General features: G+C 62.3%; 1 protein-coding gene across 1 annotated transcript in view; it reads left to right on the top strand.

The window, feature by feature from the left end:
- Positions 1-1,014: 1,014 nt before the first annotated feature.
- ABCA3 (ATP binding cassette subfamily A member 3) overlaps positions 1,015-12,076 on the top strand; it is a 37,037-nt gene continuing 25,975 nt past the window's right edge. The window contains 11 exon segments of the mRNA XM_029949428.1: positions 1,015-1,733; positions 1,852-1,992; positions 2,874-3,081; positions 3,946-4,183; positions 4,810-4,892; positions 4,988-5,252; positions 5,831-5,958; positions 6,607-6,772; positions 10,217-10,476; positions 11,575-11,691; positions 11,853-11,973. Of these exon segments, the coding sequence (XP_029805288.1) occupies positions 4,839-4,892; positions 4,988-5,252; positions 5,831-5,958; positions 6,607-6,772; positions 10,217-10,476; positions 11,575-11,691; positions 11,853-11,973 (1,111 nt within the window). The 5' untranslated portion in view covers positions 1,015-1,733; positions 1,852-1,992; positions 2,874-3,081; positions 3,946-4,183; positions 4,810-4,838.

Genomic DNA, 12,076 nt, shown 5'->3' with positions numbered 1-12,076 from the left:
CTGTTCTGGGTTCTGTTGATTTCAGTCCCTGGTTCTGGAGGTGTCGCAGGGAAATGCCCTGCGCCTCGTGCAGCCGCGCGCGCAGACCCCGGGACACTTGCCGTCCGCTCCCGCTCACCAGGCCTGCGCTGGCTCCCGCTGACTTGGGTCCTAGGCGCTCAGGGGCTGTTGAGGCAGGGGGAGCTCCCGGCGCCGGTGGCCCCTGGCGTGTGGGTGTGTTGATGTGTGTAGCTGGCGCTCTCGCCGCGGACGCCCACCCCAAACACCCTTCCGAGCTCAGGGGTTCTTTTGAAGAGCCACACCTGTCACACCTCCTCACCGTCTCCTTGAAGGGACAGGTTTGAGTGTGTTGGTGAGAGAAATCAGCTGGCTGACAGACGTGTACAGCCATTGCCATTGAGGAAAAGGAAAAGGCCTCTTGAAAGAGAACCTGCGTTTCCTCCTTGGGTGCTGAGCCCTGGGACATGGGCGAAGCGTCCGCCGTGAATTCCTTTGATTTCATGGAGCATCACCGTCGCCCCGGGTCATGTGAAGTCCCAACACGTGTGCAAGCTCGAAGCAAAGCCGTGGGCAGCGGCCCGGGGCAGCACCCAGTCTCGGAACCCCTCCTGCTCTCCGGGGTGCGTGGCCCCTGACACACAGCCCAGCAGGACTGCCACGGTCCCTCTGTGTACTGTGTCACCAGAGCCAATCCGTCCCTCAATTTTAAAGAAAAACACAAGCACCCTTCGTCACCCTCTATTCTAGCAGGCGGCCTTGCTCGCCCCACTTACAGACCAGCAGTGGGGGTCGCCGGCAGGCGCCGAACTCTGTAAGCACCCCCGCTGTTTGCAGCCTGTGTTTTACGGTGTTTGTTGGTGTGTGGACCCTGTATCTGTGGAATCCACTGAAAGAGACATCTCCATGTTTACAGGGCACCGCCCTCCAGAAAACACCCCCCAAAAAAGAGATGATGGATAAACAAGTAAGCAAAACACACACCGCAGAGCAGCATTCTGCCCGCCCCGCACCCCGCTGCCCTCCCCACACAGCCTCTGAGGCCTCAGTCCGCTTCACTTTCTGGCTCATTCCCCGCTGCTCCCTCCCCAGGCGCTAAGAACTACGGCTGCTCGCTACACACACTCTTCCACTCTCCCGTGATCTTGTCATCCCCCTGCCCCAGCCACCGGGACCTGAGACCAGCCTCCCTTGTCACCACCCCACCGGGGGCCTTCCCAGAGCCTCCCCCACGCAGGCAATGACGCCCGTCTCCCCCGTGATCTCCCCACGCCTCCTCTGGCTCGAGCCACAGCAGTTACGAGAGGCGTCCGTGTGCTCGGGCTGTGAGCCTCGTGGGTTAGGAGTGTTGGGATTTCCGTTTCCAAACCCGCGGCACCCACGGCACAGCAAGAACTGGGCAGATGTCTGTGGAACGAATCAGTGCTCCTCTGTCTTGTGTATGGTAGAGGATTCTACCCACAGCGTTAATTAAGCACCTATCCGGAGTGTGCACGCGGAGGCCTTCACCGCCGCCGTTGTGGCTCCCGTGCCGACGAGGACCTGCTTGTCCGGCTGGCACAGGTGCTCACCAGCCTCAGTCCTCAGGACAAGCGCCGCGTTCAGGCCCTGCCTCTGCTCCACGCCCGGGGGACTCGCGGAGGCCCCTCCTCGCCCTGCCGTCCTCCAGGCCTGGGCAGACTTGGGCTCCCCTGGAGGAGGTGCGCTGAGCCCAGGATGTGACAGGAGCTCGTGCGGTAAGGGCACCTGCCGCGCTGGGGCCCTGGCCAGGTCCGCACAGCGGGGGGCATGTTCCAGCCCCCAGGGGAGAGCGCAGCCGAGGTGGGGGGGGCTCAGTCTCCGCACTGCCCGCAGGAGCCACGGGGCTCGGGAACCAGCGCGGCCAGTGACTGGAAAAATCGTCTTTAGAGGAATCCCGCGCCTCTGAGAGCCCTCAGGAGCCCGCAGGCCACCGTGTGCACTCACTCTGGACCGGTTCAGTGACTCACCCGAAAAGTAAACATCGAAATGCTCAGCACCTTGTGTAACGTTTAATATTTTAACAGTGAGCAAACAGCCCCTTCAGTGAGGGGGGGCCGCGTCCCCTTCCCTCCGCGCTCTGCCCCTGAGGAGTGAAGCAGCCCCCAGGGGAAGTTGTCCCCCAGGTGGCGGCTCTGCACGTGGCCCCGGCCTGAGTGTTTGCCGTGGGTGGATGGCACGGGCTGGCTCTGGGACACTGTCACCGCCACTTCTGGGGACCCTGTGCCTCCGCTCAAGTGTTTTAAGCAACTTTTAACTTCCTTTCCTACATTTGCTTTCATAACCAGAACGTTTCCCAGATTTTGTAATTCTGGGAATCTCCTTTTTGCTGAAACAGGCCCGAAGCAAGTATGGCCTTGGGCGGGACTCCGGAGGGCGCCCATCGTGCAGGAAGCCGCAGGCTGGTGCTCTAGGGGGACAGAAATAAACACCGGCGCGGTGGCGGGGCCCCAGGAGCGTTTTCTCGTGATTTCCGGTGTTACGGTGTGGGAGCGACACATAAGATTTTATAAAGATGGCGCCGACCTTCGGGCCCCCCGGGGTGGGATGCACAGCAGGGCGGCTCTCGTGTGACCCTGGGCCCGGTGCTGCCTCCTCTCTCAGCAGAAGTGGAGGCAGCGGAAGCCAGAGCTGCAGGAGACTCTGGAAGCATAAAGTGTGTGCCGTGGAAGCGGCTTCTCTTTCTGTGCCTCAGGAGGGAGCGAGACCCGCCCCCCGTGTGGCCTCCGTCCCCCTGAACCCTCCTTTCTCTGTTGGCAGATCTGCTGTCTTAAGTAACACCCTTGCAACCCGTTTTACTCTTCGTGCTCCAACTTGGTGAGAGGCGCTCCAGGATCACTCTCCTTGTTCTGCTCTAGGGCCCTCCCTCCGCCCAGAGGTGCCCGCGAGTCATGCCAGCGAGCCCCGGGCCCCTCCTGATGTCCCTTGAGGCGTCAGCCGCCCCGCCGCTCTTGAGAGGCCCGCAGGCCCCACCCCAGAGCCCTGGTGCCAGAGCCGCCGCCTCCCGGCCAGTCCTGCCGTAGCCCCGGAGGGACGCCGCGGCCAGGAGCCTCTCCGGGGACCCAGGTCAGTTCGCGGCGGCTGCTGGCCGCCTTGCAGGCACAGTGGGACCCCGCTCGGCCCGTCCCTGTGCCCTCCCCAGCCCTCAGCCCCGAGAGACAGGGTTAAGCACGGGGCCAGGTCCTTTCCTGGCCCGACTTCACGGAAAAGGAAGTCCTCCCTTTTGGTAGACGAAGAAATTCGTCCCCGGCAGGCCAGGTGCCCGGCAGCTGTCCTGTGGGTGACGGGCCGGCTGGAGAGGCCGCGTTCCCGCTCCCCTCTCCCGCTTCTGGAAACCTCTTATGAACCACAGGCCCTCCTGGGTCTCACTAAACCCTGCTCTTTTATTAACTGTCCACAACTGATTTTATGATGATTTTTCCACCTTGTTAATTTTGAAAGAATTTGGATAATTTATTAAGTTGCCACTTCATACCCTCCATACTGTTTTAGCTTTAATTCCTTTTCATTTTAACCACGCGGTTAATTAAAAGCATATCTTGGGCTAATTTATAAGTCACTTCTCGCAGGTGCGTTCTCCACCAGTATTTACGGACTGCTCTCTCGAAGGCATGTTGTGAGCAAGTCTCGTTAGACGGATCTGCACGGCCACATCTTTCCTAAAAAAGCAAGGGTTTATTTTAAAAAGAGCTCTCATGGAAATGACTTTCGCTGACTGAGGCCAAATGTGAAGTTGGCCTTTTTAAGAAAACCGATGAGCTGTCCCTGCGCCTCCTTGGGGTCTCAGGGCGGCTTCTGGCGGCTTCTGTTCCCCAGCCTCTAGTCTGAGGCTTCCTGCTCTCCGTACTGCCTGCTGGTGGTGTTACACTGTTTCTGCCCTCGGGCTGGTGCCCGTGCTTTGAACTCAGAACTTTCCTGTGTGTCACGCAGGCTTCTCCTCACCTGAAGGACTGGGGGCCGCGAAGGGCCCCTCCACGCTCCCCCTGCCACCTCGCTGTGCGGACGGAACCAGGAGTGCTCCGGCTCCCCCCGCCCCACCACCCCGGGGCACCAGAGTGGCCTGCTTGTCCCCCAGCCTCCGCGAGGGCCGCTTCTGGAAGGCGGTGCTGCTGGGTCCGGGCGTCTCGGGCTCCTCCTGAGCTAACTCTCCCCACCTCCTCCTGGGAAGGTGAGCGTCTCAGGAGCGCTGGGCTCCCGTCTCTGCTTCTCACACTCGCCGTCTAGGAAAACGCGTTTCCCCAGATCGCTGGAGACCTTTGTCAACCCCCTGCCCGGCTCTCCTTCCTGCTGCGCCTCCTGCCAGCACCCGCTCACGGCCCTGCCCAGCTCTGTGCACCCGTGTTCACGGCAGTATTCCGATGTGACACGGGGCAGATTTTCTTCGGAGATTTTCTCTCTGTCGCGGGGAGGCCACATACCAGTGCCCTCGGTTAAAGCAGGAAAAACTGGTTCTGAGGGTTCAAGGTGGGAGAGTGCCATGTCCACCCACCTGTCTGCTTACCTAGCCATGCTCCCCCGTCAGCAGGGTGAACCCCGCCCCCTGCTCTCTGCTCTGGCTGGTTCTGTGACAGCAGACAAGTCAGGGGACGAGCGGGAGAGGCAGCACGCTCACCCAGACCAGAGGACACCTGCGCGGTGTTCACCCCACCACACCAGCAGCTGGTGGCACGTAGAGCGGGCCGCTGAGGCTGCGTCTGGGGGGGAGACGAGGTCACGTCCAAGCAGCAGCCGGGAGGAGGGGCCGCGGCCGGCGGCCGGCGGCTCGTTTCTGAGGGGAGTCTCCCCCCCTCCCAGGTGCTCCCAGCCTCCCTGCGGGCGCGGACATGGGGGCGCTCAGGCAGCTGGCTCTCCTGCTCTGGAAGAACTACACCCTGCAGGTGGGTGCGCACAGGGGTGCGCCGGGCCCCGGGAGGGGCGGCCTGAGGGCGGGCGCTGTGACCGCCGCCCGCTGCGGCTCCCCTTCCCCTTCCAGAGGCGCCGAGTCCTGGTCACCGTCCTGGAGCTCTTCCTGCCCCTGCTCTTCTCCGGGATCCTCATCTGGCTCCGCTTGAAGATCCAGTCGGAGAACGTGCCCAACGCCACCGTCTACCCCGGCCAGTCCGTCCGGGAGCTGCCCCTGTTCTTCAGCTTCCCCCCTCCCGGCGACACCTGGGAGTTCGCCTACGTCCCGTCCCACAGCGACGCCGTGAAGGCCATCACGGAGACGGCGCGGAGGGCATTGGTCATCAACATGAGAGGTGAGGTGTCCCCCGGATCCCATCGCGTCGGGCCGGGGGGCTCGGGGCGCGGGCCTGGGCGAGCGGCATCGCCCCTCGTGGGCGGTCACTCGTCATAAAATGGGGACCAGGCTCATGAGGGCCGAGTGGAGCCCGGCGTGTGCCAGGACCCCACCCGAGCGCACGTGGTGGCGACAGCCGTCCAGGCACCCCGGACAGCTCTGGAATTACAAGGGCAGGTGCACCGTGAGCATGCAAGATGCGGCTGCGGGAGGTCAGCGCCGGAGGGGCCTCGGGGGGCCTGCCGGGGGACACTCCGGGGCGCCGGCCTGTCCTTTCCCTCCCTCGCTGCTTCCTTTCCCGCCTCGGACTTCGGCATGTAATGCTCGAGGGCAGTCCTTGGCCCTCACTGATGACGACAGGGAAGCCCTTCGTGTGGAGAGGGGTCTGGTGACATTAGTGTCCCTCATGTCTTCCGGACCCCCCCACAGCCTCCCTGCACGGGGTCAGGGGCGGGGGCGCCAGTGCCCTCGGCCGCTGGTCTCTCTGCCCCAAACGAAAGGCTCCCCGACCCCGAGGCAGCTGACGGCTCTCCACAGCTCGGGGCTTCCGCTCGGAGAAGGACTTCGAGGACTACGTCAGGCACGCCAACGGCTCCTCCAACGTGCTGGCCGCCGTGGTGTTCGAGCACGCCTTCAACCACAGCGCAGAGCCCCTGCCGCTGGCGGTGAGCCCCTCCCCCCCCAGCAAGGCAGCCAGCACAGGCGCTCTGCCCGCCCGGGAGGTGACACCGCACGGTCCCCTCGGAGGGCGCCCCGGTGCTGCCAGCCCGGCGGCCGCACGGTGGAGGGAGGCTGGAGGAGGCAGCCATGTTGCAGACTCTCATCCCCCCCCCCCCGCCCCGCCCCGCAACCACCCCCCACCGTGTCCCCAGACCTCTGTGCGCAGACAGAGCAGGCGGCAGAGGGGCAGACACGTGGGACTTGCCCTCCCGGCGTTAGAACTTCAGGTATCTAGTTAAACAGACACAAGGATGTCCTTTGCCTGTCTGCTGGCGTCCACACCCGAGGACTATCCAGTTCCCAGCGGCCCCCCACGGATTACTGGGGACACCCCAGGTGCAGGGTTCTTCCAGGTAGACAGTGAGGGCTGGCGAGAACCCCCTGGGGGTGCAGGGGGGCCCCTGTCCCCCCCGCCTGGGGCAGGACCACGACTGCTCGCTCTGCTGCTCTGGGACCCTGTGGACGTTGGTGGGAGGCGGGGGAGGCGGTGAGTTCACGGCCGCGAGCCCCCTCATCGGGCTCGCCCTCGGCGCGGCTCTCTGCTTCTGCGTCCTGCTCTCTTGGCGCCAGCGGTTTTGTCATTGGTCCCACAGGTGAGGTATCACTTACGGTTCAGTTACACGCGAAGAAATTACATGTGGACCCAAACAGGCTCCTTTTTCCTGAAAGAGACCGAGGGATGGCACACCACTTCCCTTTTTCCGATGTTCCCAAGCCCAGGACCGAGGGAGGCCGCGTCCCCCGACGGCGGAGAACCTGGTGAGAAGCGCGGGCGGCGGCCGCTGACCAGTGGTGGTCGCGGGGGGCCCTCCTCGCCTTGCTCCGCAGCAGCACTCCGAAAGGAGCATCTGATCCTCTTCCTGGGGGCAGGAAGGAGACGTCCGGGAAACTGGGCCCCGAAAGGTTGAAGTGCTCTCGGGGCAGCGAAGGCTGCCTCCCTGTTTCCCAGGGGGTCGTGCTCTCCGAGGAAACCTCTTTGTTTCGGTCAGTTTGCATCGACCCTGTGGGCTTCGTTGCACACTTCCCTTCCCTCCCTGCCTTTCGCCGTGTAAAGTTTAATGGACTCCGTAAGCCCTGTGGTCCTTGAGACACTGTCCAGGGTTCAAGTGCATCCGTGGGGCGCTTGCAGAAGCGCAGTCTTGGCTTGTTGTGCCCTGTCGGTGCGTGTGTTGGTCTGTCCCGTGTGGCCTTGGCAGGCACTTGGCATGTAGTCTCCTAGAAAGCGCGGCTGCGTCCTGGAACAGAGTGGAGCCAAGGGTAAGCAAGGAGCAGCTGGCACCCGCCCCCGGGCTCCAGCGGGCAGCTAGGCTGGTGCGGGAAGCCCGGTTCCCACGGCGTGTAGCAGGCGGCGCGTGTTGGAGGTTTTAGTGGAAAGACCCAGGGAGGGGTGAGGGGGGCCGGGGCGGAAGGAAGGGAGAGGCAGCCACACCCACTGCCCGGAAAGGGTGCAGGACCCTTTCCTAAGTTTGGAAGCAGCAGGAGAAAGACCAGCAAACTGCACCAGGTGCAAACTTGGAATTTGCCAAAAAATGGAAAAGATATAACATCAATTGTTTTGTTTTCTTTTTTGCTTTTCTTCCAAGACTTTATTTAAGTTCAGGTTAGTTACCATACAGTGTGGCACTGGGTTCAGGAGTAGAACCCAGTGATTTCTCTCGTACAAACGCCCAGTGCCCACCCCCATGCAGCCCATCGCCCGGCCCGCCTCCCCTCGGGCCACGCTCGGTTTGTTCTCTGTTGTTAAGGGTCTCTTATGGTTTGTGTTCCTCTCTGTTTTTATCTTATTTTTCCTTCTCTTTTCCTATATTCATCTGTTCAGTTTAAAGGCCGCGTGTGAGTGAAACTGTTTGTTTTTCTGACTTTGTTTAGCATAATACTGCCTAGCTCCAGCCACGTAGTTGCAGATGGCAAGACTTTCTTCTCTTGATAGCTGAGCGGTACTCCCTTGTGTACGCACGTGTTCACACCACGTCTTCTTTATCCGCTCACCCATCGATGGGCACTGGGCTCTTTCCGTACGGTGGCTGTTGTCAATCGCGCTGCTGTAAGCGCTGGGGTGCAGTGCCCCTTGGAAACAGCACCCCTGGACCCCTTGGAGAGATACCCGGTAGTGCAGCCGCTGAGGTCTAGGACAGTGCTAGTCTTAGTCTTCTGAGGAGCCTCCTCAGCGTTCTCCAGGGCGGTGGCGCCGGTCTGCCTGCCCAGCAGCAGCACCGGCGCCGCCTCTGCTCCACGTCCTCGCCGGCATGTCGTTGCCGGACTGGTTCGTTCTCCCTCTCTGACCGGTGTGACGTGGCGTCTCAGGGTGGTTTGGATTCGGATTTCCCTGATGATGAGTGACGTTGAGTATCTTCTGCTGTGTCTGTTGCCCATCTGGATTTTTTTTTTTTTTAGAGAAATGTCTGTTCATGTCCTTTACCCATTTTTTTCAGTGGATTATTTGTTTTTTCGGGTGTTGAGTTCGGCAAGTTATTTATAGGTTTTTGGATACTAGCCCTTTACCTGATAGTCATTTGCAGATATCTTCTCCCATTCCGTCAGTTGCCTTTTAGGTTTGTTGTTTCCTTTGCTGTGCAGAAGCTTTTTAACTTGAACGAGTCCCAGGAGTTCCGTTTTGCTCTGCCTTGGAGACATGTCTAATAAGAAGTTGCTCCGTCCGAGGCCAAAGACGCTTTTGCCCTCATTCACCTCGAGGATTTTGATGGTTTCCTGTCTCACATTTAGGTCTTTTCATCCATTTTGACTTTGTTTTTGTGTCTGGTGTAAGAAGGGGGCCCAGGTTCATTTTTCTGCACCTCGCCGCGCAGGTTTCCAGCACCATTTGCTGAGGAAACTGTCTTTTTTCCATTGGATGCTCTTTCCTGCCTCGTTGAAGATTAGCTGGCCGTATAGCCGTGGGTCCATTTCCAGGTTCTCTATTCTGTCCCATGATCTGTGCGTCTGCTTTGGTGCCGGGACACACATACGCCACCAACGTGAAAAGCAAGCGGGAGCCTGGGGACCACATTTCACCAAATGACAGGGGTCCACATACTTTTATGTTAAGGACTCATTAGTCCACAGCAGTTACGAGCCCACGAAGACCCCGAGGCGTGGAAGGGACGCGGGCGTGGCACGCAGCGTGCCCTGGGCGTCCTCAGCCCGGGCTCTGCCCCAGCCACGTGTGCACATCTCAGATGCACTGAGTCCCCGATGGGAATTCAGCCTCTGGAACAGTCAGAAAGGAGGAGGAGATGCCCACAGGCTTTGTTTATGGGCACAGACCTGCTGGCAGCTGGGAAAGGGTGACACCTCCGAGCAGCCCCAGAGGCTGCGGTGACCAGGACAGGCACACACGGAGCCTCAGAAGAGGCAGTGTGCGCGCTGCGTCCTGCATCCCCGGGCCTGTCCCTCGCCCACCACGAGGCGCCGCTCCTCCGGCCTCGGTGGCTCCATCTGTTCGACACATCGTTAACTGAGCGCCCACCGCCGCCACGGAACACCTGGCCCCGGGGGCGCCGCGGCCTTCCCCGGCAGGCTGCCGCCTCCTCTGGTCCCTCAGGCCTGGCCGCAGGCTGCCGGCAGCTCCCCTTACAGGACGCTGGGTCGTGTTCTGAGTGTCACTGTACCTTGTGAAGGAGGGTGCCTCGCTGTCCTCGGGGACTCAGGCTGCCTCGTGCTCTCCTGAGGCTCCTCTGCCAGCCAGGCTCCGGACAGGAATCCTTGTCCCCAGTCTGCCGCTCTTCCCAGGCCCGTCTCCCTGGGAGGACTTTATTACTGACCACGTGGAGGGGGCCCGAAAGGGCCAGCAGAGAGAGCGCACGCGCACACGCGTCTTAGGGCTGAGACGTCGGCTTCCCTTTGTGGGGCTCCCGGGGTGGACGGAAGGCAAGCTGCTGGTCAGCACGCCTCCAGGCGCAGCCGGTCACTGTGGGTCAGCCTGGGGGAGCTGACGTCATCACAGGCGTCCTCGGAAGTGGACGAGGGCCAGGGCGGCGGGAGGGAGGGTCGCACTGGGGGGAGGGGGAGGGGCCCCGAGCTGGCGAGGAGGGCGGCCCCTACAAGCTAGAAGACGGGGACAGCTAGGAGCGTGAGGGGCTGTCGCTCTGTGGCCGCGCTCACCAGGGAGACCCCGGGGCACGCGGCCCCGTGAGCGCGCCCATGATGTGGCTCTTCTGACGTGAGTCCACCCCCGTGCGGGAACGCCCTGTGCTCCGCACCCAGGGTACATCCGGGAGGGCTTCCTGGCCGTGCAGCACGCGGTGGACAGGGCCATCATGCAGTACCACGCCAACGCCTCCACGCGCCAGCTCTTCGAGAAGCTCACCGTGACCGCCAAGAGGTTCCCTTACCCGCCCTTCATCTCTGACCCCTTCCTGGTCGCCATCCAGTACCAGCTCCCGCTGCTGCTCATGCTGAGCTTCACGTACAGCTCCCTCACCATCATCCGGGCCGTGGTGCAGGAGAAGGAGAGGAAGCTGAAGGTACCGCGGCGCGCGCCCTGGGCCGGCCTGGGGGCCAGGGGCTGGGGCCAATGCCCGCTGTGGTGCCGGCCGCCTCGGGGCTTCCGTGAGGGCAAGCCCAGTGCCTCCAGACCTCTCGCGCCCCGAGAAAGCACTGCCTTTTGGGTGCCACGTGCTAAGGTGGAAACTTGGGGAAGGCGGCGGCCTGGGTGTGCTGGGTCCAGTGAGGTCCGCCACGGGGACGAGTCTCGCTGCTTTCTCTTACCTTTCTTGCTGTGGCTACTGTAAAGTCTAAGTTGTTTTAATTTGTTTATTTTTGAGATAGGGAAAAAAGAAAGAGTGCATGCACGTGAGCGAGCAGGGGAGGTGCAGAGAGAGAGGGGGAGAGAGAATCCCAAGCAGGCTTCATGCTGACAGTGCAGAGTCTGATGCAGGGCTCGAACTCACGAACTCACGAGCCTCCAGATCATGACCTGACTGAAATCAAGAGGCAGGCGCTCAACCGCCTGAGCCCCAGGCACTCACTGGAGCTGCACTGACCGCCCTAGAAACAGCCCTGCGGCCCGGGGCTCCCCGGAAGGCCCCGCAGATCAGGGCAGCTGCGGGCATGGACCGCCGGGCTCAGTGGGATGGGGGCGGGGAGCCTGGAAAGCATCACTGCTAAGGAAGGTCCTTGCCTCAGTCAAATGCACTTGTGTGGTCGCGTCACCTGTGACCTCATTCCGCGGATGCTCCCAGAGGTGCCCCGAAGCTGTGGGGAGTCCTTCCTCTGGCCGCGTCCGCAGGGCCGGCGCCTTGATACTTGTCGCATTCCCGGTGCCGTCACCTCTGTGATCACTGGGCCCGTGAGCTGCGTGCAGGCGCAGGGGAGGGGACGGGAGTGCGTCCGCTTGGGCACCGGGAATAACGGCAGCGAAGTGGGGTGACGCGGGCGCATTTGCCAGCACACGTGACGTGGCACACTAATGTCTGTGCCCACAGATACGTGGCCAACCCAGCGTTGCAGCCTGTTGAATGGGGTGGAGGGCGGGGAGCACGCTGGGCGAGGCGGGCAGGAGGAGGGCGGGGATGACGGCGCCCAGGGGCGGCGTGTCACCGTGTCACCGCGCCCCCCTGCAGGAGTACATGCGCATGATGGGGCTCAGCAGCTGGCTGCACTGGGGCGCCTGGTTCCTCCTCTTCTTCCTGCTCCTGCTCGTGGCCGTCTCCCTCGTCACCCTGCTCTTCTGCATCCAGGTGGGTGTGGCCTCGCCTGGTGCGTGGCGTCCCGGGGGCGGGGGTGCGAGGACAGCGCGGCGCTTCCTGCACCCCCTCCTCTCTGGTTCGAGGCCGGGATGGTTACGGTCTCCTTGGTTTTGTCCCCACCTTCTGCGCGCGGCCCGCCCCCGTGACCGCAGGTGAAGCAGGACGTGGCGGTGCTCACTCACAGCGACCCCTCGCTCGTGCTGGTTTTCCTGCTGTGCTTCGCCGCTGCCACCATCTCCTTCAGCTTCATGGTCAGCACGTTCTTCAGCAAGGGTGAGCCGTCCTGCCCCCAGGCCCGCGGGCCGAGTGGCTGTGCTCCCGCCCTCGCGTCGCCCTCGTCCTGGGGCGTCGGGCGCAGGCCGGGGTCAGGCCGGGC

This window comes from Suricata suricatta, chromosome 8 (genome assembly GCF_006229205.1).
Source record: "Suricata suricatta isolate VVHF042 chromosome 8, meerkat_22Aug2017_6uvM2_HiC, whole genome shotgun sequence".
Classification (NCBI taxonomy): Eukaryota; Metazoa; Chordata; class Mammalia; order Carnivora; family Herpestidae; genus Suricata; species Suricata suricatta.
The sequence above is the reverse complement of the archived record's forward strand: the minus strand, read 5'-3'. Positions and strand labels throughout refer to the sequence as shown.